The 26,877-nt window shown below is 47.6% G+C and overlaps 1 protein-coding gene across 13 annotated transcripts in view; it reads right to left on the bottom strand.

The window, feature by feature from the left end:
• CAMTA2 (calmodulin binding transcription activator 2) overlaps positions 1 to 26,877 on the bottom strand; it is a 1,813,542-nt gene that overhangs the window by 1,599,629 nt on the left and 187,036 nt on the right. For all 13 annotated transcript variants that reach the window (XM_069643632.1, XM_069643658.1, XM_069643676.1 and 10 more), the window contains exon 2: positions 8,627 to 8,745. In XM_069643632.1, coding sequence (XP_069499733.1) covers positions 8,627 to 8,657 — 31 coding nt within the window. In that variant the 5' untranslated portion in view covers positions 8,658 to 8,745. The remainder of the gene's footprint in view (positions 1 to 8,626; positions 8,746 to 26,877) is intronic.

The following is a 26,877-nucleotide window of genomic DNA, read 5'->3' as shown; positions in this document are numbered from 1 at the left end:
GGTGTCATTCAGACCGCGCAAGTGCAGGGGTAGGGGGAAGGGAAAAAGTGCAAGGGGGAGGGGGAAGGGGGGGCAGTACAAATAAGTAGAATAGAAATAAAATAATAAATAAATAGGGCCAGCTGGTGGCAAGTGCAAGGTAAGTGCAGACAAGTGCTGGGGGGGGGGGTGGGCTGTAGGGATACAGAGACAGTCCCACAGTGCAGGGGTTGCCAGGGAGGCAGTGCAAGTGAAGAGTGACTGGGCCCAGGACCGAGGTCAGTGAGAGTAGCCCAGTTGCAGAATCAGTGCAGTTTAGGTGAAGAATTTAGCAGGGGAGAGGGAGAGAGAAAGCAGAAGTGAAGAGGAAGGTTTTGAGGTGCTTCCGGAACCGGAGATGGTTCTCCTCAAGTTTCAGGGAGGCAGGAAGACTGTTCCAGAGGGAGGCCCCTTCCGCGGAGAGAGATCTACCCCCAGCTCGTTGCTTCGAGAAGCAGCTGACCCTGAGGGAGTTGGAGACGGATGAGCGTAGGGCTCGGGAAGGAAGATATTTAGGAAGAGAGAGTTGAAGGTATTTAGGCCCCAGGCCCCAGAAGGCCTTGTGGACAATGCAGAGGGTTTTGAACTTAATCCTCGCAGCCACTGGGAGCCAGTGTAGAGATTTCAGTCCTGGAGAGATACGGTCCCTGGGCTTGAGGCCAAGGACAAGTCTCGCAGTTCTGTTCTGGATGAGTTGCAGAGGGCGGAGAGTGGAGGCAGGCAGATTAAGATAGAGGCTGTTACAGTAGTCCAGCTTAGAGAGAACCAGGGCTCGGGAGACAGTGAGCTTCTGGGGGAAGGGAAGGAAGGGAAGAATACCTCTGAGGAGGTGCAGCTGGTAATGTGACTTCTTAGAGACGTCAGATATATGAGGAGAGAAGCAGAGTGTGGAGTCGAAGATGACCCCGAGGTTTTTTGCCTTGCAGGTAGGAGCAGGAAGAGGGCCAAGAGAGGCCGGCCAGAGAGCTGAGGGAGTGGGTGTGCCGATGAGTAGGACCACAGTCTTACTAGCATTAAGGCAGAGGTCATTGGCAGCACACCATTCCTGGATAGCAGACAGACAGTCAGAGATGAGGGAGGAAGAGGATGAGGCCGAGGGTAGCCTGAAAATGAGCTGGGTATCGTCCGCATAGCACTGAAAGTTGGGGCAGAGGGCGGCGATGCGGTGGGCAAGGAGTGCCAGATACTGGTTGAACAGCCAGGGAGAGAGATTAGATCCCTGGGGAACGCCACAGGTGGAGAAAAAGATGTCATAAAGGAAGGACCCAAGTTGGACCTGGGAGGGTCGATTGGAAAGGAAAGAGGTCAGCCACGCCAGAGCCTGACCAGTGATACCCAGGTTATCACGGAGAACTAATTTCTTGCATCTGTATGTTAGAATCTACTCCTCCACTCTGAAGCATGGTCACCCAGCACAGCTCAACTATCCCATCATTGTTGTTGATTATGTCTTGCTACAGAGGTTGTCTCCTCTTTGTGTGAAATTCAATTGCCACGGCAACTGTATGAACAATCCTTAACATATAGCCCTTGTTATCCCACCTCCCACACTACCTGTCCTCTCCACCCTGGCCATGAGTGCAAAAATCCTCACCAAAGACAAGATCACTCCACAACTCTGCATCCTCTCAACAGCTCAAGAATCAACTGAGCCCCTCAACGCTAGCAGATATCTATAAACACACCATAAACTCAGCACTTGATATCACTGCCCCTCTACAGAACAAAATAGGCAAATCAGTGAAACACTCCAACACCTGGTTCTCCTCAGAACTAAATGAGCTCCGCTCTCAAAAACTTCAAGTGCTGGCCATCTGGCAGAGGTCACCCTCCGCAGCCACGCTATCCTCGTACAGAAAGATTACCTCAGATTACAAGAAAGCCATAATTATAGCCAAATCAGCATCCTATAATGAAAGAATCACCAATGCCAGTTCCGAATCCAAAGAACTCTTCGCCATTTACAAAGAACTCACCACACCAGCTACTAAATCTCATGAGATTGTTAAAGACCAAACCTGGTGTAACACAATACAATCTGCCCTATTAAATAAAATCGACTGCCTGCAAGATAAAATCAAGGAGCATCACAAAAACGTGTCACATCAAATCAAACTCACCACCAGCTCTGAACTCAGCACCCCCAGCACAGTGCCTCTGTCTACCAAAGTCCCCATAACACTGTTCAAATTCAGGGAAACAACAGAACTCGAAGTTATTGAGATAATGAAAAAGATTAAGCCCTCCAACTGCAAAGGAGACGAATGCCCAGCTAAACTAATCAAAGACTGCGCAGAAACACTCAACCCCTTTTCTCAAGTCATTCATTAATGCCTCCTTCAACTCTAACACGGTTCCAGACAGCTTAAAAGAAGCCTGGGTACACCCCCTTCTAAAAGAAAACTACCCTGGACCCAGAAATTGCTAATAACTATAGACCCATCACCACTGTACCAATCCTGCTTGAGATCCTGGACGTTGCATAGTGTCACGCCACCTGTCCTGGGGTCTCCTTACCCGTTTCGGCACTCCACGTCTTGGAGGTTGTATCCTCGCTTCCGGCTTCGGGGTTCGGGGGTGTCCCGGGTCTCGGGCGCTTCCGGGTCTCCTGTGCACGCTGCTTTGCGCATGCGCGGGCGTCCGCTCTCCGCGCTTCGCGCATGCGCAGTGCGCAAGATGCTCGATTCTGGGAGGTATGCGGCCCAAGCCTCGTTGTGGGGTATCCAATGCCTGGGAGACGGAACGGCTTGCGTTGCAAGCCTCCCAGGTGCTGTTGAGCCTATTTAAGGAGCCCTGATCCTTTTCCAAACCGCGTCTCAACGCGGTTTGTTCGGATCGTGTCTTTGCTGCCTTGTGTGGAATTCCAGTGTTCCTGCTTGCTTCCTTCTTCCCTTGTTCTGCCTGGGGAACCCCTGTCTCTCTGTCCTTGCGCTCCCTCCTTCTAGTTCCTTCCTGTTCCTGAGTCCTCCCTGGCTTCCCTTGTTCTGGTCCCTGCCTGTCCCTCCTTGTCCGCTTAGCTCAGTCATTCCTGACCCCTTCCCACTCCAGTCCCCGTGCTCTTCTCTTTACCAGCCTGCCCTGCTTGCTTCCTTGCCTTCGTTCCTGGTGATACAATCTGCTTCCTGCCTCCGGATCTGCATTTCGCCGGAATACCTCTGAGGACTTTGAACCATCTACGCAGAGGCTCCCCCTGCCAGTGCTTGCACTGTCCTGACGCCACACTAATCAGGGGTGAGCAATACCGTGGCGTTGGGAGCCGGTTCGCCTCCAATCCGGTTCTATTTGGGCTGGGGTTGGGCTGGTTCCCCGTGCCATTAATCACGTCTCTTCGGATCCTCTGACAGCCTGGCCTCATCATCAAGAAACCCAACCGGACGAACAGGTACGCAGCGTTCTCGTGACGCTAGTTACAACACATACACGCAAATTCAGGAATACCTAGAAACAAACAACATCCTAGGCAAAAGACAGTCAGGCTTCTGACCAGGGCACGGGACCGAGTCAGCCTTACTCGACCTTAAAATACAATTAGGCGACATCATGGACTCGGGCAAACCGGCACTTCTCCTTCTTCTGGACCTGTCAGCTGCCTTTGACCTCGTCAACCATGATATCATAGGCATGCACCTAAAAAATGAAGCGCGTTTCTCCCCAGAAGCCATCGCCTGGGTGGCCTCCTTCTTAAACGGAAGACTCATGAAAGTCTTCTCAGACACTGCATCTGCCTCCCCCACCACCATCCACTGCGGTGTCCCTCAGGGCTCATGCACTGCCCCCACCCTTTACAACATATTCACCCTCCCCCTCTTCAATGATCTTGACGGTAGCAACATAGCGTACACCAATTACGCTGACGACACGCTAACTGACTACTTCAACTAACTGGGACCTACGAAGAAGATGCGGCAGCCCTAACCAGAATCTACTCAGCCATTCAGACCTGGATGGCTGCCAATGGACTCTGCCTAAACGGCGACAAAACTGAGATCCTCCTAGTAGGTACCAGTGAAACTCTCAAACTCCCACCCCAATACAAAACCTTTAACATTGACAACTCTACCATCACAGTTTCCACAACTGTAAAAACCCTAGGAGTCTACCTAGACGGCTCCTTAACTATAACCCGCCAGGTCAACGCAATAGCCCCCTCAGCCGCACTCACCTCCAAAGTGATCAACGCAGTCAAATTCTTTCTCTCTGCTAAAAACTGCTTATCCTTGGCCAGAGCTACAATAGGCACGAAACTAGATTATTGCAATGCCCTATTCTTGGGCACCTCTGCAAAAAACCTAAAAGAAACTACAAATCACCCAAAATAACGCACTCAGGGCTGCGCTGAGCATTCCAAAAAGGGAACACATCTCTCAAGCCAGGAAAGAAGCCCATTAGCTTCCAGTCAAGGAACGCATACTCTTCAAATCAATGGCCATCACCCACAGGTGCCTCTCATCAGATGACCCACCATACCTATCTGAAAGAATCATCCCCAACACCTCCAACCGTCCAACTAGATCCCACAGCTCTAATCAGGTTTATATACCCACTTTTAAAAGAACTAAAGCGGGAGGGTCCAGCTTTCAACACCTTGCACCTAAAAACTGGAACGCCTTGCCTACTACACTAAGGAACGAAAAATCCTACACCACCTTCCGCAAAATGCTAAAGACCTTATTATTCTGCTAATGTATGGATGATGCTAATGTACCTGATGTACATGATGTACATGATGCTAAAGTACTGAATCAGCCTTTTCACTCATGCTGTTGCACTGTGACCGTAGTAACAGTCTAGATACGTATTTCTCTTTGTCTTCATGTGATATCTGTACAAATATGTTTTTACTCTATACTGTCGTGCTACCTCTTCAAGTGGAGCATTCTGTAAAAGCACCACGATGCCCCTGGGCCGTTTGTGCGCTTTATAAATACAAACAAATAAATAAACTGAATATATATATATAAGAGATTGTCAAGTTTGCAAGATAGAGCAGTGTACCTATGAGAAAAGCCCTAGCAAGAGAGTATATTAGGCAGATTCAAGTTGCATACATTCAGAACTTTTATTGTGTTCGAGCTACGCCATTCCTTTCCTTGAACACCGATACACTTTTCTAGGCCAAAGACATTTCCCTTTTCACCTAAGAGTTGATTTTTAGAATGTGAGAGTCAGAATAGTACTTTGAACACAGAACATTGTGCTTTGGACATCTTGACATCTGACAGACCCTGAGTTTTGTTTTAGGTAGGGAAATACCTCTTAGAGTAGGTACAGAGAGGCATTTTCCAACCCTTTTTTGTTTCAATAAAAGTGTATGGCCAAAACCATGAATCGCCCGTGTCCGCGTCTCATTCCTGGTTCCACACAGTACCTAACTAAAAGAAGCAGAGGCAATTGAGGAAATGTCTACTAGCGTTAATAGCCCACAGTCTGACCAATCTCATTACTCCCAAATGAAGAATTTAAAAACCCACACAATTTGCATTAAGGGTTCAACACAAGGGGAAATATCACCAAGTTCCATAGACAAACTCAGAAGCCATTACTAAACTGTGCACTGGGAATACAACATGGACAGGACTCAAGACAACATATCTGGCTCAATATGTTCAACTATGTGGCACAAATAATTCTGAGAAGGACATGGCCCGGCCGCCGCTTTTTCCCACCTAGCTATCCTGAGATTTAAATGCCTCAGCATCCAGACCTCACCAGGTGTTTTCAAACTGTAAGCTTCTTAGGCACTAAATATTTACATTTCCAGTACATGGTTTACGGCTTCCAAAACTTGCAGTCTTTGTGGTTTTATGAATTTTCTGTTATCACAAAGGCTGAAACGACCCAACTGCGATTTAAAGTGAAAGGGAGCTATATCTTAACATAGTGAACCCTTGGAAGAGTTTCCCTGATAGAAGAATTCGAAACGTTGTATTATATTTTAAAAACCTTGAGAAGCAACTAAGAGTAAGCTGCCAAAAGCACCCAGGCCTTGGATTTCAGTCCGAAAACAACTGCTTTGGTCCTTTATTTTATTTTTTCTTCTTTAACATAACAATAGATCGGCTCCTTTTGTCTGCCCAAATGGTACAATGTTGCAACGCAAAATCTCAGTTCAATTACAGCTTAGTTATTCTTCTGGCACCAAAGGGAAGGTTCTCAAACAGACTTGGCCCTGAGTCAATCAATGTTTTTTATGGTGATCTCCTTCTGGTCAGATGGCTTCTTGCTCCTAGCGACAATGGACATTTGTTTACCTGATGGACACGACCAACACACTTGATGTACTTTCAGGATTTGTGACAGCAAGATCAGCAGAGTCTTCCAGGTGTAAGGCTGGCAATGAGGGTATATCGGGTCTTGGTCAAGTGCTATCCTGCTTTTCTGTCTCAGGTGCCTGATCCTCTCTTACCACCCAAGCTCTTCCCACTTTCCTGCTTGCCAAATCAATGCTCACTTCTGCAAGTCTCAGTTCCGACCCTGGGACTAGCTGTTGGCTCACAACCTTGCTGTTCGGCCACAAGCTTGTACCTCCTTGTTAGGAAAGATTTTCTCTTTTGCACCCTTCCCCCAATAGAATTAAATGGGGCAGCCTTCTTTTGCTTTTTTTGTACCCGTCCTGGATTCACTTCCCTTGCCTTTTTCTCATTGTTCGGGAGAATCTGACTATTGCCCAAGACTGTCATTACTGAGCATTTCTGTTTCTCTTCTGGAATTCCTGTATTTGTATATTGCGCACAGCACCCTACAGTGCAGTGCAACTGGGATACTTTTGCATCTACTTAACGTTTATTCTTATGGGTTTTTGGTTACTTTATATGTGCCTAAGACATGCTGGGTGCAGCAGTAGCATGTTTACTGTTTCTGTATTATTTTACTTGTGCACTTTCGTGTGTACCGCAAATGGCTACTAAAGGTGGCTATTATTATTATTATTATTGTAGTCTTTATTTAGTGTGAACATAGCTCTGTGAAGCAACAGGGCGCTTTACAGAGTTATGCACCAATTCGGATACATAACAGAACGCTTTACAGGGGTGTACACCATTACAAATGTGTAACGAAGGCTTTTCAGTGGTAACAGAACAGATGTACAGGAGGCGGTAGGATACAGACAGGGACAGAGGAGAGGTGATATTGTTGGTGTTGCCTGGTGATTGCCTGTGGGTACGGTGGGAGAAAACACATGTCGGCACGTGCTTACCTGTTGTCCGAGCAAGGGTTCGGGCCCTGGGTCCTCCCAGCGCAAACAGGTCCAAACAGGAATTGCCCTTTTCTTCATCTGCCCGGCCAAGAGACGCCCTTGATCTAAGAGTTAAGAGCAGAAAGGAAGAGGCAGGACTAAGAAGGTGGGCAGGGCTTAGGCCAGTTGACCTAGATCCGCTTGTACCTGCTCATCAACTTCAAAGCAAAGAGGCTTGAGGGCTGCTTAAGTAGGGAAAAAGGACAGCAAAATAGGAATGTGCCAACAGATTAAGAAGCGGGCGGGGTTTAGGCCAGGTGACCTAGATCCACTTGCACCTGCTCACAAACTCTAGCACCCAAAGATGGCCATGCCACAAGATGTTTTGTTTGTTCTGTTGGCCATATTGTAGTTTGGCCTTCTTCCTTCCCTCTCAGGTCAGGAAATCCCATATGAGGTTGTGAACTGCGTGGGAAAGCTGCTGCGTTTGCGGGCTAGTGAGCCTGTGTGTGTGAGCCAAAGGGACAGGGCTGGGAATGCCTGGTATTGAACAACATAATGCCACAGCTTAGCACATATACTCATCAATGCCTAGCCGGAATTCCTACTAACACCAAAGAGATTCTGTCAACATTGCGCTAGGTGATAGAATGGAGCCTTCATTTAACTATGTCCTAGTCTAGTTTTATTTACAGGTCAGTATTTCCAGTATAGTAATTCAGTTTGTTATATTGAGAATGTTTGGATCTCCTACATACACATAATGTGCGCAAAAGAGTAAACATTTCAAGCTACTAACCAGGCATAAAATGGCCCACTGCCACTTCAATTATCCATATACACACAGCACACCATTTCTTAATTGTCAAGACTCAATTACTGCTTTAGCCAATAGCTAGTGTGAGGGCAAATTTAAAAGCCTGCTGTGAGCCTTAACCCTACACTTGGGCATTCAAGGAGGGAATTACAGGCGCCAGCACTTTTCCAGTCCTTGGTATCTCTAGATTCTGCCTGTAGATATGCCAATTTTAAAGGTCAAGGCAATGTTGTTAAAAAGCATGCATTATTACTCCTTTAATAAATATAACATACTGAGCAAAGGCAATAAACAACGTGAAATTATTATTTGGTCAGGATTAACACCACCTTCCAAGAACAGTTTGACAAGAGAGACGTATCTTCAGCCAGGCGAGACACCAGATGAAAGGAGTTCCTACATCATGATATCAAACTGTGTCCGAATACCTAAAGAGCTACAGCTGGTTCATCTGGTTGAAGAACTGTTTGCTGCTGGACACCACCAAAGTGGGTGCATGGTTCTTGTTAAGTGAAATAGGATTAGCACACGCACTCTAACACAACCAACTCGCGAACGTTAGTTACTGCTGTATTTATACTGTGGGCATTTTCCAGCTCTGCTTCCCAACTTACCAGAAACCTCGGCCGTGTCCTTATTGTTCATTTTAGGGGATTACTTTTTCATGAGTTTGTTCCAGCTTTCAAGGATGTTTTAGATGGGCCATCCCCTTGTCAGGCTGTGTGTCCTGTAACTGAAAAGAGAGAAAAGAAGATAGATGAGAACCAGCAAATGGATGGGGAAATGTCCAAATCCTTCAGATAAGTAGCTGCTTTCGAGCTGAGGTCAGACCCAAGTGTTATAGGTGTGGACACAGAAATCAGTGCAGTAGTGACACCATCTGGCGAGAACATAACTGTGCAAATTCATCTGGTGAAAAGTCGTTGTCATCCATGATCTCATCTTTCAGAGTAGGGATGTGCAGCACTTAAACGTTGTCAAACGTAACAAAGACTCGGTCAATCAAAACAGAAGCTATATGCTCCTATCTGATGGTGAAAGCGACTTCCCTGTGCATACATTTACAACGTTCAAGTAATTACTAATGGCATCTTGGAGAACAGCAACAGACTTATAAAAATATCTCAAATGGTCCAAATAAATGACCCCCCCACAATGATTAGGCTACATTGCAATTTTGTGCCCATCGACATGTGTACAAACTTCATTGCGTCCAACATTCTTAGTTTTTATCTAGTGGATGAGGGATTAGAAGTATCGTTGCCAACCAAGTTGCAGAAAAGAAAGAAGCTCCTTGTCCATACATAGTGGGCAATCCGGTATCTACCCAGTCTAAATCTGGTAGTATTGCGCTGGGATAGAATGATGACATGGAATAATGCAAAAGCCTTTTAAAGTCACAAGATCTTCATCAGATGGTACAAAAGCAAAGATATGGGGCAGGAAACCAGTAATGAGAGTTCTACATCCGGCCCTGACATGCAAGGAATGCAGTGCTGTGACCGTCTTATCTAAGAGCTAAACATCTACACTACAGTAACATTCGTTTGCAGACAGAGCAGTTAGGCATTTTGCCCTACTTAAAAATGCTCACTTTTGCTTTTCACCATCTCTCTTGATATTTTTGACATCCAAAACTCATTATATATCTCAGCATATTTCAGCTAGCCCAATAAAATATATGAAAACTTGACCTTTAGCGATTACTTTTTAAAGATGGACAACACAGCAACAACGCTTTTTTTGCACGTCTGTCTTGTAACAAAGTCTTTGCCATTTTCCAACCTGGAATCATATGAAGGCTCAAAGTAGTACTTCTGAAAAGGGTCTATAACATCAAACATAGAACAAGCACAAATAACATAGCACATTGGCACACAGAGTAACAAAATCCTTCATTTTAGCCTCCATGCCTTTTTTCTTTCTCCCTCAGAGTAAGGACGGACCTATGATCTTTTTATTGTTATTTGGCTGGATATCTTCTATTCCAAACTGGGCCATATTAGCAACCAGAAAAATTACAAAGGGATGGAAAAATCCATCCCCGTTCGTTGCTTTGTCTACATGTGTAAGGTGCCAATGAAGAAATGAAATACTAGCATGCTACCTACAAAGCAAATCGCCAAAATCACCATTAAGAGTACTCCCCAAAAAATAATCAAGAAAAGAACCCTTATGTTAACAAACAGATGCAATAGTGACCATTAACATAGCACTAAAATATTCTTTAACACGTGAGAGGTGAAATAAAGGGCAGAAGAGTAAGAAAGAACCAAAGACAGGACGAAAAAGTACAAGAAAACAAAATAGCGAAAGCAAAAGAAGGGTAATAAGAGAAAGAATCGGGGCAGAGAAAATAAATAATGAAAGAAGTAAAGAAACAAAGAACATTTATTTAAAGTACAGACAGAGCAAAATAGAATTGCGCATTGTCAACGGAAACAGTTTTAGTTGAAATGTAGAAATCAACGGGGCGCTAGAGAGCCCACTCCTGAGATGCCCACCATTGTGTGAGCTCCTATGGACTGTTGAAGGGGGAGCTCAGTAGTACACCCACCGGCGTGAGCGGCTATATTTGTCAGCCGGGGCTTCTGTCTGAAGGTGCAGTCCATCTGTCGATGAACTTTGAGCGCAGTTGAAGCTCGCAAAGTGCGGGTGCGGTGAAGAAGAAGAGGAGGAAGAAGAGGCCGTGTGTGACCGGGCGTGGGATACCCCGTGAGCCAGTACGAACCGACACTGGAGCAAGGTGGTGACTGAAGATGTGGGCCGGTTTAACGCTGTGGCCAGGGTGCCTGTGAGGTGCTGGGCGGTGCGGGCACACCCCCGGTGTGTGGTTCGCCCGAGCCCCCGGCGACAGAAAGGAGAGGGTGGCTCGGGACTGCCCCAGGCCCCGTGCAGTACAAAGTACGGCACGATGGAGGGCCTGGGGGGTTAGGCGCAGGGTGGGGGAAACAGAACGGCGCGAAATACAAGGGGAGGGGCAGCCAAGCGGCGCCCCCACCCTCAGCGTTGCTAGGGAAACCCCACACGATGGGGGAAAGGTGTGAGGAAAGCAACAGGGGGGCAGGAGGAAGTCCGGCCTCCCCAGAGGGACAACAAAGGGTCAGGGGGGTATAAGTACCCCAAGCAAATGCAGGATAGGCACAACCAGGCAAGGAGCTCACCTCACTCGGGTAAGCTCCCAGGGCCTGGAAAAGGGGGAGAAGGAAACGTTTTGACATTGGCACAGGCTGCAAGGAGAGGCAAGAAAAGCAAACATTCGAAGGAGGAATCGGAGGAGTTAATTTTGCCAATCAGTTGCCCACACAAATTAGTCAAAGAAGAGGGGGCAAGTTTCACGAGATGGCAGAAGAAGGGGCAAGAGCCTGTGAGATAGCTCAGGCGAACGTTATACTGACTACATATCCCCAGGGCGCAGGTTCAAGGCACAGGTGGGGGTGAAGATTAAAAAAAATTATGTTTGGAGCAGGCGACTCGGCACACAAGGATTTTTGCGTGCCAAAACATTATTCGAAGGAGAGGAGAAGAAATTTACAGTTCGGAGGCAAAAAATCAGAGCAAAGTCTGAGGCAATTCACACAGGATGACAGAAGAAAGGGCAGAAAGAGAACATGTTTTCAGCGAATGGGCCAAGAAAATTGAGAGAGAACATGGAGCACAATGGGTGCGTGATGTAATGAATAAGGATGAAAAGGCAAGGGCAATGTCGCCTTTGCTGCTAGAGGAGTCCAACAGCAGCGAAGAGGAAGATGGAATACCACAAGGCCAAAGGAGGTCAAGAGAAGACCCAAGAGGGGCACAGGAGCAGCCGGAGGCACCGTTGAGGAGGCAAAGGAAAGGTATTGTGAAAAGGGATAACAGAGTTGGGGGAAAAAATTGTAAAAAGGTTAAAGGCATGCAGCACGGCTCAAGGTAAGTCGCCCAGAACCTTGGAGCATGGAGCACAATGGGTGCTCGAGGTAATGAATAAGGATGAAAAGGCAAGGGCAAGGTCGCCTTTGCTGCTAGAGGAGTCCAGCAGCAGCGAAGAGGAAGATGGAATGCCACAAGGCCAAAGGAGGTCGAGAGAAGACCCAAGAGGGGCACAGGAGCAGCCGGAGGCGCTGTTGAGGAAGCAAAGGAAAGGTACTGTGAAAAGGGATAACAGAGTTGGGGGTAAAAATGGTAAAAAGGTTAAAGGCATGCAGCACGGCTCAGGGTAAGTCGCCCAGAACCCGTGGAGGGAAGGATGAGAAGCACAAGAGGCACAGGGAAAAGCAAGGGTTAACGTCTTCAGAGACGAAAGTAGTGAAGGTAAAAAGGGGGGCCGTTTAAAGGCATGAGTGAATAGGAAGGGAGTAGTGAGCAATAACAAACAGAAAAGGGCAAGGGTAGGAAGTGCAGGCGATGGGCAGGGGGGCCTGGACCAGCAGGCAACGGGGTTCCCATACCACAAGGGGTGGCACAAGGAAGTACGCCAGGGTCTATTCCCCAGGGAACGACCAACAGCTTACCGGTGACACCGAGAGGGGTCACTACTGTAGCAATACAAGGGGCAGAAGCAGTAATGACGAAATATGGCAGGCCCCTCAGTCGGTAAGGACGCCCAAGGCCGGTCCATGAAGACGCAAGCATGGTATATTGATGAGAAAGCGAAGGAGAAAACATGGAGAAAAGAATGCACTGATATTTTTTCATTAATGAATTGTCAAAAGAGAGGTCAAAACGTATCAGTAGAGGACATGAGGAGGATGAGAAGGGATTATTAAAAGGGCACCAGTAGCAAGGACTTTTTTATAATAGGATGGTGGCTTTCCAAAGATTGTCCATTGTTAGTTTGCAGAAATACCCAGTAGACGGGGGGTCATTTGTAACATACCAACAGAGAGTCTTAAAGGTCTACAAAGCAGTTGGGGGGGAAGAATGGTTAGAATATGACCACGAATATAGGAAAGAAATTGTTTGCTTCCCAGATATAGGGTGGGACGAAGAAAAATTCAACCTGTACATATTCAATGTTTTAAAATGGGACACCAGGGGGCAGAGTGCGGGAAGATATCATAGAAGGTAATATTGGCAAAAAGATTACGGAAGTGATTAATAATAGAATAGCAGTAGAGACGAGAACAAGTATGGCAAAGCAAGGGATCAGGGGGTGAGAGCAGGCAGTACAGTTCACAGAGTAGTTGGCAGAACAACATACTACCAACAGCCCAAGGGAGTGTTAGGGGAAAGAATGGGTCAACAAGGACGGTGGCAGCGCAATGTCGAAATTTCAAGAATGGGATACCAGGCGACTGGGGAAAGGAATGCAAACCCAGCCACTGATGCGAGAATTGTAGGGGAGATCGTAGTACTGCAAAGTGCATCAGGCCAACGACGCCACCCACAGGGGTAATGAAAAACTGAGCTAGGAGAGGAGATGAGAAGGGGGCCAAGGAGCTGGTGGGCAGGAAAATCAGGTAGGAGGTAGAACTGGGGAGAACAGGGGGCACCTACAAATCCCAGCCGTTGAACGAATAGACATGTTCAAACGGGTTAACGGATTAAAAGATAAAGGGGACCACAGGGTCCACGGGTCAGGAGGGCAACAGGCATAATGGGAAAATAATGATAGAAGCAAAGACAGGTACAACATCAGGATACGATAATAACGACAAGGAATCATTTAAGGTCAGGGGAACAGAACCTGTGGGGCAGTCAATAGGGGACACAGAGAGGACAATAGAGTAGCAAAGTAACAGACCACCAACGGTGCAAAAGGGGTGGCAGGGGAGATAGCGGGAAAGCATAGCTGGGAGCATGGAGCATAAGAAGAAGGGCAGGAAAGGGGAAATGCCAAAGTGTCCATTAAGCTTACACGAATAAGCATCGGGAAAAGGAGAATATGGCCGCATAGATGGCAGGAAAATAACGCCCACACCGGGAAAGGCATGGGTTCCACGAATAAAGCTCCGGAAATAATGAAAAGGTTAGCCATAAGGCTGACAGGGAAAGGAAAAAATGGCCAGGTGTATGGCCTATACCGGGAAAGGCATGGGTTCCATGAATAAGCACTGAAAATAATGAAGGTTAGCCACAAGGTTGACTGAAAAAGGAAAAGTTGGCCACATGTATGGCAGGAAAATAACGCCCATACTGAGAAAGGCATGGGTCCCCCGAAGAAACATCAGAAATAATGAAAAGGTTAGCCACAAGGCCGACTGGAAAAGGAAAATATGGCCACGGCTTTGGCAGGAAAATAACGCCCATACCGGGAAAGGCATGGGTTCCACGAATAAGCACAGGAAATAAGGAAAGGGTTAGCCATAGGATTGGCTGGAAAAGGTAAATATGGCCAAGTGTATGGCAGGAAATTAACGCCCACACCCGAAAGGGCACGGGTGCCACGGGAGGAGAAGCGAAAATAGCAACAAAGAGGTCCGAGAAATAGGTAAAACCAAAGGAACCAGGGCGAGTCAAAGAGAATCAGGACAGGAACGTACAAAAACGGGTAAGCAGTACAAAAGCATGTGAATAAGGTGATAGCAGAAACAGGACAAGACGTAGGTGAAATTACAATTGCCAACCGGTGCGATTTCTGTTGAAAAAGCATTTGCCCAGGGTAAAAGGAAAAGATGGGCAGCAGCACATTTGTCTGCGATAGCATATACCACAAAGGTGGCCGGGGTGACGGACCCAACAAATAGCACACGGATAAAAAATGCAATGAAGGGTTGGGCGAGATTGCAAAAGCAGGGTGGGATGCAGCCGAGGTTGGGACCCACCCGTTCTGAACAGGGGCAGCCACTTCAGCATGGGCAGGAGGCCTGGGAGCGAAAGGCGCAAAGAAGGTTGGGGGGGTTGAGGTAATCCACCTTGGGGGTAGTGACCTGGCCAAAACAAATAGGGGCGAATTGATGCGCAACATGTGCAAGTCATCAAGGGCTATAGCTCATTGCTGGTGGGAAACCGAAATTTCTGAGATATTTACACGCAGAGTCTGGTACGGGGCGCGCAGGAGGCATGCCATTGAAACTACAAGGAAAAAGCTAAACAGGGCAGTGGAAAGTTATTGTAGGAGTACAGGGCCCCAGTTTATAAAGCATGGCTTATCACAGAACATTCCGGAGAGGCCCCACCAAGACGGCATACACCTATCCAGCAAAGGGATGGGACATTTTTCAGATAATATTTTTAGAGCCTTAGCAGCGCGAGGATGCAGTTAGGAGCGCGTTTTTGGGGGGACCTGAGCGGCCGAGGCGGCACCCACTCAGGTGTGGCGGCACGTGTCCAGGAACGGATGCCCCAGGGTAACTAAGACGAGCCGAGGAGAAGGCTGGGCATCTACAACCCCTGGACACGAAGTGCCCAAAAAGCGAGTTGGTGTTATTCTGTGTTTATTATGATTATTATTTGGTGTTATTTTCTGTAGAAAATAAATAAGCCTACGGCCTATAATTTTTCCACAAACAAAAACCTGTCTGTACTATTCTTTCGGGGGAATAGGGTAATAGGAATAAGAGCGACGGGGTGCCCACACTACTCAGCCTAATCGCAAGCAGCTATAGAGGAGCCGGCCCGGCCGGTGCAAGGACCACTACACCAGGAGACTGCCGGGGGTCTGTCGGCAGTGTGCCCTGGTACTTGTGGTGATCCCCTCTGGCTGCACCCAGACCGGCGGTCTGTGAGGATACACCGCCTGCACCGGCGAATACTGTGGAACACAGTGGCACATCAGGGGAGGAGGGGCTCGCTGTGACTGCAAGGGGAGAGCTTAGAGGGGCTGCCTGTTCATTAGCAGAACGTGTTGAGCAGAAGGAATATCCTCACGGCGCAGGAGCATAAGAACGCTTGTGCCTCCTGAAACAGGCTGGATATCCATCTGGACCCCGGGGTGGCTGCAGTAATGACAGCAGCACGCCTGTCATCCCCACAAAGGTAAGAGGAACTGAAAATCATTAGAGGGAGGGGGCTGGGAACGATCAGCTGCCTGACAGGACATTTTTTTCAGTAAATCATCGCAGCACCAGCTACCCCACTACACACAGACCTTTGTATCCGGATACTGAATGCCCCAGGCAAGATCCTCACCCTGGCACAGGCTGACAATCTGATAGCCCGAATGAGAGTGTGGTTCAGTGTTTCTGACTAACTAGTGCTTGGAGTGAGTGCCCAACACTAGCATTGCTCCTTCGCCCCGATTGACCTTGGACCCCACATCGAAAATCCTGAGACCCAGATGCGTCCCTGGAGGGCAGATAGTGCCCCTGGCGGAGTACCACGACGCATGAGAGCTGGCCAGGTGGTGGTGAGACTGCATCCTTGCTAATACAGAAACCCGTCTGCCCCTCCTTCCCAGGGATGCAGGCGGTCCTGGCACCCCGGTCCCCGCAGCTGGGGCCATGGCTGGGAGTCATACTTGGTGCACTCTTCTAGCTGATGACCCCCCTATGCGAAAGCTGGAGAGTACAGCTGTTGGGTGAGCTGTGGATTGAACTGCTGAACCGATTAGACAAGATATAGTGCGCGCCGTCCGCACTCTCCAGTAAGCAAAGGTTCCTGGTACAGATGCGATTGCAGCCGAGTTCTACAAGGAACTGGGCCCAGAGGTGGCTCAGCACTTACTGGCTGTCTGGAAGGAGGCGATGAAGGTGGGTCAGCTCCCTTTGACCATGCGGGAATCGGTGATCATTCTGATATCAAAACCCAAGAAGGATCTGTTGGAGTGCTCGTCCTACCGCCCCATCTCCTTGCTCAATTTAGATAATAAGATATTTGCCAAAGGGCTGACGGGCCGGCTACTACTGCATGTATCCAGCGTGGTCCATGCAGATCAGTCAGTTTCATACCGGGGAGGTCGACCTCATTGAATCTTCTCATGTCCTGCGCAATCTTTGCCCAAATAGACCCCAGGGTGCACCTTTTTACGATGCTGAGGCAGGTGGGCATCCCGGGGTGCTTCCTTGCGGCAGTGTGTCTGCTTTATGAGGGTGCGAATGTACAAATTGGGCTTCAGTGCAGAAGGTCCAGGACCTTCCCATTAGGTCGGGGGACCAAGCAGGGCTGTCCGCTGTCACCATTGCTTTTCACCCTGGCAATCGAGCCAATAGCAGCTCGACTGCGGAAACTGCATTTGGCGAGGGGTCTGGCGAGGGGAGGCATTAGGGAATTTGTGTAATTGTATGCGGATTATGCCATCTTGTACATTAAGGACCCTGCAATCAACTTGGGTCCAATCTCACATGAAGTAGCAGAGTTCAGACGAATATCCGGCCTTAGAATAAACTGGACTAAGTCCGTTTTATTTCCACTGAACAAAGGCACTGCTAGACCGGGTGATAACAGAGAGTATGATGGGAACAGGTGTCGGTTAAATACCTTGTAGTGCAAGTGTGCCGAGATACCACGAGGCTGCTGCCAGACAACCACGTTAAGTATTTAAATGATGCTAAGGTAGATAGATGGTGCAAACTCCCGCTCTCTTTACTTGGCAGGATAGCGATTGCTAAAATGGTGGTGGTGCCCAAACTCCTATATCTCTTTCAAAATATACTGGTGTGGCCAGGTGTGGGGTTCTTCGTCAAACTGTGGGCTCTGTTGAGTAAGTTAGTTTGGCATCCGCGGACCCCGCAGGTGAGCTGGTACACCCTGATGACACTCCCTGGGAGCGTGGTGGCACCAGACGTAGAGCTATACTTCATCGCCACGCAATTATCATTTGCATCCTATTGGAGGCCGGGGGTGCTACGTTACCCCAATGTGCAGACAGAGAGGCCTGGTGCACCTTTTCACGCTACAGGAGACCCTAATATTGCGAAAAGTGGCAGAGAAATGTAAATTTGATCCTGTAGCATGTATAATCCATGCATGGAACCAGGCTCTGAGACGTCTCCGGATTGACATGCCATTTGATCCGGTTCTCCACCTGTGGAAGATAGAGTGCATCTCTCCAACATGTGATGAAGCTATACTACGTGACTGGAAGGGGGAGGAGATCGAAGGCATGGCCTATATCCTGGGGGTACGTTTGTATCGCTTGATTTATTCTCTGAGAAAATGGGGAGAGGGCTTCACTGTGTGCTTCAGTACCATAGAATGCGGTCAGCGTTTAAAGCATGGTCCCCATCATTCCCAACCATACCAGTGATAAACGCACTTTTGCAGGTCTGTGTCAGCTCCTCGACGACGAGGCAGATGGTATTCATATTGTATGGGCTTCTTCAGAGGGATACCCCACGTGAGCCCCTAAGGTGCATTGCGGCAGTGGGAAGGCAATGCAGAGACCTCTTTCACGGACAAACAATGGGCAACCTTATGAGGGCGTACACATTTTAGGGCGTACAATACAAGGCTGCAATTGATTCAGTTTAAAACTCTCCATATGGTATACCTGGCACAAGACCGTATCCACATGTTTGATCGTACCAGGATGAGCAACTGCCCGAGGTGCAACACTGATTCTGCAAATTTTATCCACATGATGTGTATGTGTCCCATGCTGAGGGAGTTCTGGGAGCGAGTGGTTGAAATGGTATCGGCATTGCTGAGGAGTGTGATTTCATGTGCTGCATGTTTGCCCAAACGCACCTGGAAATCGATCACAACTTGTATGATAATGGCTAGACGATGCATCTTGATGAGATGGAATAGTGCAACATCTCTTGGTACACAGACCTGGCTTAAAGATATGATTAGGCTTAGGGATGCGGACACTGAATATGGACTACTGTACGGACAACAGGCCAAGCCCAAGTGCTTTTGGGACCCCTTAGTGTCTTAACTGGTAACTCAGGGAGGTAAGAGGGGGAGACGAAACAATGATTGTCTTGTGACGTGTACCAATCAATAAAGAAAGTAAAAAAATAAAAATAAATGAAATGTAGGCATTCACTAAGAGTTGGCCAGGCAGTGCCATCACATGCCTGTATTCTTACTATTTGCTAGTCGTTGCAACCTTAGAGCCAGGTAGAACCATAATTCGTCATACGTTACAATTATCAAACATTCCAAAAAGAAGCACATGGACCCTTTCAAAGCTTTCTGAAAGGCGTTTCAGGAATTAGAAAATCTTTCAAATTGCCCTCAACACTCCATGAATGTGCCTGAAATCCTTGGACGTTGAGGTGGATGTGGAAATGTTACTTGTTGTAGATCAGACCACTCTAAGACATTTGCAGTATCTTGCATTCATCTGTAGTGTTCAACGAGAGGTTTATCTGCAAGCTCATTCCTGATACAGGATCTAGGCTCAGAGATTCTTTGTTTAACCCGTCTTCTTGTTTTACCTACATACAGAAGGTTACATGGATATTTAAAGATATAAATCACATTAGCACGTGTACAGTTAGTGTTACGGTTCTGCAATCTCGTACTTTGCCCTGAATTCGCGTTTGTACAAGGTAAGATCAGCTTCATGTGGGAATCGGTACGTGGCTGGCCCGTTTCTTCATCGTTGGAGATTACCATGGAAACGAGCTGCGGCAACGCTCTTTGTCCGGAAACCCGTTGCCATCACTGCCACGTCGGAGTCATGTGATCAGGTCAGCCGGCTGCTGCCACAGACCCCACCTCGTACGGCAGACTAAAAGAATTGCAACAGGCATTCGCTGTTTCCGATTGCAGCTACTTTCATTTCTTCGTGCTACCAGTGTTTCGGTATCCTTATAGCTGTACTGTTTCATTGTTGTCAATTCCTGCCCGCTACTCAGACTGCCATTTCCTCTGGTCCCTGTGCCCGACTTGTTCCTTTTGTTGCCGACTCCTGCCCGCTTCTCGGATTGCCATTGCCTCTGATCCTTGTGCCCGACTTGTTTCTTTGTTGCTGACTCCTGCCCGCTACTCGGAGTGCCATTGCATCTTGTCCTTACCTTCAACTACTTTGCTGTTATCCTCCCCGCAACTCCATTACAGTCCGGTTGTTGAATTATGCTCCACCTACTACCACAGCTACAAACTCCCTGCTGTTACGCCAGCACCTGTTCCAGGATCGCATTTCTCTGCATCCGTTGAAGGATTCTTGCGCCTGTTGGAATTAGTGCGCATTCAGGACGATGTGCAGTTTATTTCTCCCATGCACCATCCTCTAACTAGTGCGTCCCTCGTGCCGCCCGTGCTCAGAATCCCTTACTAACCTTCCTTGTTTTTGTATTATCCTTGTCGTTTGGACTTCTGCATCTTCCTTCTCTACTCAACATAAACCGGTTGTTAACCATGCTATTGAAACAATTTGTAGTCATCAGGTAATACTGATTTACTGTCTAAGACATTAGGAATAAGGGTTCTTACGTACACATCCACATCACCCAGCTTGTTCTGGAACGCCCCAGAGACTTGACAGATGATTGACGCTTACCTAGAGAAGTTAGTATCCTCAGTCTAACTGGACATTGATCATCTTGTTTTTCTCTTGTAGCCTGGTTACGTGACGGGGTGTTCTCCCCGCTCTTATGTGATCCGTTCCTCTGGCTGTTTTCATCTGTCAGAAGGGGAAAAAAAAAAAAGAAAAGAAAAAAAAAAGTTCCCTCAAGTGAGGAGGCCTGGGTTAAGGAATAACCCAGGCTCTTCAATCAAAACGGTTCAGCCAAGGAACTAGCACTCACCTATCGATTCATCCGAAGCAACTGGTTCGGTGAGTAACAGTTAGTGGGATTATGCAAAGTTCACTACACATATTTGTATTCAAAAATATTAATTATTTTTGTGAACTTGCAGGCTACATTTGAAGTGCATCAGCACTCGGCGTAGACCCCCACACTGTTGTAATGCTCCAATCATTATTAATAGTCTTGTACTTGTGGACTAATCTATATTTCAGATTAACCTCCCTTTCAAAAGCGAAAAGAAGTTTTAATGAAATCATGCCAGGACTTTTGTTAAGATGGCAGTTTTTTTTAATGGTCTTTTGAATTGTGTTGCTGATTGGACTGAAGGTGTCAAGGAGTTCCCCCCTTCTCACCTGAGTCCGTTTTTTACTGGTGTCCTTGGTCGATGCCTTCTTGCGGATGGACCGGGTCTTGAAGAAGGCTGCCCGAGTCTCTTCCGAATCCAGAATGCGTTCAGTTTCCGGGACTCCGAATCCAGGAATCCAGGAGGCAGTGAAAGCACGCTAGCCACAAATCCAGGAGGTAAGTAGAAGGGGGAGGACAAGGAAGGGATAGCGGGATTGGAAAAAGGAGAAGAACCGCGAGCTACGGAGCACACGTCTGGTCGCTACTTCGCAATAGCATTGAGACGCGCGAAGCCGCAGAAGGGTGGTCTATTAGTAGAAAAGGCTACGTCCAACGCATGGAGCGAGAAGGGATTACGCTGGACGGCCATGTTGGGAGTATTAATGAGTGCAAGCCCGCTGTGACAGGGACCAAGAAGCCCAAAAGGGGCGCACTCTGTTATTCATGACAGCATGCCTCCTCCGAAGACCTTTCCCTTCAGGTTTGCCCGGGTGAATGAGATTAAATCTTCTGAGCAGCCGAGGGGCCTTGATGTTTGACATAGGCTCCCAGGTTCTTTCACTAGGGGGATATTCTTTCCATTCAACCAGATATTGAAGCTGGCCCCTTCTATATCTGGAATCACAAATCCGGGACACCTCGTATTCCAATTGGTTGTCGACCAGTATAGGAGGAGGTTTGCAGGGTTTCCGGGAGGATGGATAGTAGGGTTTCAGCAAAGATGTGTGAAAGACTGGGTGTATTTTCTTCCATGAGTCTGGCAATTTGATCCGATAAGAAACGGGATTTATAACTTCTTTGATGGGAAATGGACCATAGTATCGAGGGGCCAATTTACTAGGCCGTAGATGTCGGGGTAGTAATTTTGAAGACAACCAGACCTGGTCACCGATTGCATAAGAAGGGCCTGGTCTTCTTTTGGAATCTGCATATTTCTTGGTCTGTTTTCTGGCCTTCTCCAAGAATTCCTTGGCCTCCTTATGTATATTGACAAGGGTTTCGATCCAGGAGTCAACTGTAGGTACTGGTGTAGGTTGAGGAAGAACAGAAGGCAGGACCGATGGATGGAAACCTTGACTGCAATAAAACGGGCTGGTCTTAAGTGCCGAATGGTCGGAATCGTTGTAGGCGAATTAAGCCACGGGTATCAGGAAGGACCAGTCATCCTGAACCTTGGTGGCGAAGCATCGAAGATACTGTTCCAGGGTTTGATTGACATGTTCTGTGGCTCCGTTGGTTTGAGGGTGATATCCTGAAGAAAGGGCACGTTGGATTCCTAAGCATTGACAGTGACATTTCCAGAATTGTGAGATGTATTGAGGTCCACGAACCGATATGATCTTGGAAGGGAGTCCATGCAAACAGAATATGTGTTCCAGGAAGATTCCTGCTACTTCAGAGGAGGATGGTAGTTTATGCAGGGGTGTAAAATGAGCCATATGAGTGAACAAGTCTATGGTAACCATAATGGTAGTGTATCCACGGGAAGGTGGTAGTTCCACAATGAAGTCCGTAGCGATAATCTCCCATGGCCTGGTTGGCAGTGTAGGTTGCAGTAGAAGGCCCGCCGGTCTCTTGTTATGTTTATTTTGACTGCAGACAATACAGGATTGAATGTATTGCCGTACGTCGAATCTCATCCTAGGCCACCAGAATTGCCTTTGTATAAGACTGAGGGTATTGGCAATGCCACGATGTCCGGAGTGTAGGGTATCATGACAGAGATTTATTATTCTTTGTTGTAGCCTTTTTGTAGGGATGACCAATACATTGTCCTTGAAGAGATACCCTTCCCGGACCCTTAGATTCCATTGATTTTTCTTGGATATATCCTTCCACAGATCAGAGGATTGGGTCTGAGCTTGGATTTCTTCAAGGAGGTTGACTGCTTGGGCTACAAAGATCTTGGGGGAAAACATCTGAGGATATGCCTTGTCTTCAATGGGCTCGTAATCTGGTCGTCGAGATTAAGGCGTCAGCAATTGGGTTTTGTAATCCTGGAACATGAGTGATGTGGAACTGGTACTGGACAAAGAAGTAGGCCCATCGCGCCTGATGACTATTCCTACACTCCAAAGACTGTAGAATCTGGAGGTTCCGGTGGTCCGTACGGACCTGAACTGGATGTTTAGCTCCAAGAAGTAAATGTCGCCACTCAGTGAAGGCTTGACCGATGGCTAACAATTCCTTTTCCAGGACTGAATAGTGTGTTTCACTAGGAGTCAGGGTTCGTGAAAGATGAGCAATTGGGTGTTCCAGTTTATCTCCTAATTCTTGCTTCAGGACCGCAGCTATGGCGTAATTAGAGGCGTCTGTTTCTACTAGGAAGGGTCGACTAGTATCGGGTTGGGCCATAATAGGAGCTTGTGTAAACTATGTCTTCAAACGCTGGAACGCCGTTTCTTGTGGTGTAGACCAGAGGAAGGGAGTGTCTTTCTTCAGGAGAGCAACAATCGGTTGTACTATCTCGAAGAAATTAGATATGAACTTGCGGTAGAAATTGGCAAGGCCCAGGAATGATTGAACTTGTTTCACGGAAGTAGGAGCAGGCCAGGTGAGTATAGCCTTTACCTTTGAAGGATCCATACCGATTCTTTCTGGGCTAAGGATAAATCCTAGGTAATGAACGGAGGTTACATGAAACAAACATTTTTCGGGTTTGGCTAAGAGTTTGTGTTCTCTAAGTCTCTGCAAGACTGCCTTCACATGCTCTTCATGTTGTATAGGGTCCTTGGAGAAGATCAATATGTCATCCAGATATACAATGACAAAGAGAAACAACATGTCAGAAAACACCCTGTCCATAAAGCGTTGGAAAATTGCCGGGGCATTAGCTAGTCCAAAGGGCATGACTAGATATTCATAATGGCCAAAGGGTGTTCTGAAGGCGGTTTTCCATTCATCCCCTTCCTGGACACGAATCAAATGATAGGCGCCCCCCCCGAGATCCAACTTGGTGAATATTACCGCGCCTCTCACGGCTTCCAGGATGTCCGAAATCAAGGGTAACGGGTACCGGTCCTTGAGGGTGCATTGATTTAAGCCGCGATAATCGAGGCAGGATCTGAGTTCCTTGGTATCCTTCTTGGGAACAAAGACTAGGGAAGCACCAGCGGGAGATTTTGAAGGTCTTATGGTGCCATTTTCAAGGTTGGTATCCAGGTATTCTCTTAGGGCCTTTTTCTCGGGTTCGGAAAAGATGAACATCCTGCTGAAGGGAATCACTGCGCAGGGTTCTGTATCTATTGCGCAGTCTTCAGGTCTATGTGGGGGTAAGGCCTGGACTATGGCAGTCGAAAACACATCAGCATATCCTTGATGGGCCTCAGGAACGTGTATGACATTGGACACCATGAGTGATGTCTGTTGCTCCCTTGTAGGTTCCTTTGGGTGTGTTAACGGAGGTTCCAGGGATAGGCAGTGAGACATGCAAAACTCTGAGCCTAGGAATAGAGAACCCGCTGTCCAGTTGATAAATGTATTGTGTTTCTGTAGCCAGGAACCATGGGGTAATGAGCTGACTTAATGATGTCAAACCTAATCAGCTCCTGATGGTGATTTATTGAAAGCTGGATCTCTTTGGTCTGCAGGCTTATGAGCCCTGATGCGAGGGGTCTTCCGCCAATAGCTTCCACAGGTTGCATGGTGCTTCGTGTCTCGTACGGAATTCTATGTTTAGTAACCCATTCTTGATCAATGAATATCCCCATAGCTCCGCAGTCTACCAGGGCCAAAATGGAATAGGTCTTATTCTTGGAGGGTGATAAGAAGGCCTGTAATATCACCAAATTGTTTTGTCCAGGAGAGCTCAAGGATGGAATTGACGTGGAGCAAACATCTCTCTCCTGAAGCTCTGCTCCATCTAGGATCGGGAGCTGGCGTTTCCCGAACGCTGAGGGGGTGCTAGAGGGCGTTCCCTAACCAAATGCTTATCTGAGGCACAATACATGCACATGCCCGTATGGATTCTTCTCATTCTCTCTTGCGGAGATATGGGTCCACGAAAAGCCCCAATCTGCATGGGCTCTGGTTCCGTGACTGGGCCTGGGTTGGTGTCCGTTCTGACGGTACTCTCAAATGATACCTTGGGAGGAATTCCCCTGGTTTCTTTCTTTTCTGTCTTCCTTTCCTGGATACGGAAGTCAATTTGCATGTCAAGATCCATTAGTGCCTGGAACGAGCTTGGTCGTGCCACTCTGGCCAGCTCATCCTTAATCTCTTCATTCAATCCTCTCCTGAACAGGGTAAGCTCGCCTCAGCGGACCAGTCAGCTTCCTTAGCCAGTAGTTTAAATCGGGTCACATACGTGAGCATCCTGGGAACCTTGCTGAAAGTCTAACAGGCGTTCCTGGGCGCTGTAAACCTGCTCAGGGCGGTCAAACATGTTTTAAGGGCCTGTATAAACCCATCATAGTCGTCCAAGAGAGCATCCTAGAGTTAACGAGGGGAGTAGCCCAAGTTAAGGCATTCCCGGAAAGGTGAGAAATTATAAAACCCACCTTGGCCCTGGGAGTTGAAAAGTAATAGGGCTTGAAGGTAAAGTGGACCAAGCACGAATCCAGGAATGCACAAAGGGTTTTTGCTGAGCCGTCGTATTTGTCCACGATCTCGCCCAGTAAGACACTTTCTTTTGTAGCAGAATCCCGGGATAGGACCAATTGTTTGAGAGCGGCGTTCTCCGCCTTTAAATTCTGTACCTCGGTTGATAATTCCTGCATACTACGCATCAGGTCCTGCACGGCAGCCTCCATAACAATATCAAGTTCGGTCGGGTGGCGTCTGAAACTGTCAAGGAGTTCCCCCCTTCTCACCTGAGTCCGTTCTTTACTGGTGTCCTTGGTCGATGCCTTCTTGCGGATGGACCGGGTCTTGAAGAAGGCTGCCCGAGTCTCTTCCGAATCCAGATAGCGTTCAGTTTCCGGGACGCCGAATCCAGGAATCCAGGAGGCAATGAAAGCACGCTAGCCACAAATCCAGGAGGTAAGTAGAAGGGGGAGGACAAGGAAGGGATAGTGGGATTGGAAAAAGGAGAAGAACCGGGAGCTACGGAGCACACGTCGGGTCGCTACTTCGCAATAGCATTGAGACGCGCGGAGCTGCGGAAGGCGAGGTCTATTAGTAGAAAAGGCTATGTCCAGCGCATGGAGCGAGAAGGGATTACGCTGGACGGCCATGTTGGGAATACTAATGAGTGCAAGCCCGCTGTGACAGGGACCAAAAAGCCCAAAAGGGGCGCACTCTGTGATTCATGACAGAAGGTTACTACATATATCCATTTGTCCATGTTGAGCTTAGTTTTAACTCCAGGTACACTTGTCGAGCTACATTTTCTGCTAGTTTTTGAGCTTGTCTAATGGCCTTTTCTGGATATCCTCTACCCTCTAGTCGTTGTTCAAATGAATTTGCATGATTTACATAGCCATCTTTTGATGAACGGTTACGTCTTATTCATAGAAACCTTACTTTCTAGCATTTGGGGTGAAGCTGCTATAATGTAGCAGCCTATTATGATCAGTGGGTTTACAATATAGTTTATTATATGGTCTGCCTGGTCTTAGTTATATATCTAAGTCCAAAAAAGCCAGCTTTTCAACACCTGATGTAGCTGATGTACTGTAGATGTTCATCACAGTAATTTATCTGATAAAGGAATGCTTTCAAGTCAGACCGATGGCCACTCCAAACAAAGAAGAACAAGTTACTCTCTTACCTGGTAATGTTCTTTCGATGGGATGGTCCGACGACGTATGACAGTAATCACCACAGCTGTGCTGCTACCTAAAATCTTTCGGCATCTGCGTCCTGCGTCAATGACGTCGATACGCCGCCCTCGAGGACCTCCTCCGACGGCCGACTTCACTGGATGTTATAAGCAGGACGCACAATGCCCGTAGCCACAGTTGCAGTTTTTTCCCCAGAACGTGTGGCACCAGTCTTCTGCCAGTCTGACCACACAA

This window comes from Ambystoma mexicanum, chromosome 1p, assembly GCF_040938575.1.
Source record: "Ambystoma mexicanum isolate Mex_15411 chromosome 1p, UKY_AmexF1_1, whole genome shotgun sequence".
Lineage (NCBI taxonomy): Eukaryota > Metazoa > Chordata > Amphibia > Caudata > Ambystomatidae > Ambystoma > Ambystoma mexicanum.
The sequence above is the reverse complement of the archived record's forward strand: the minus strand, read 5'-3'. Positions and strand labels throughout refer to the sequence as shown.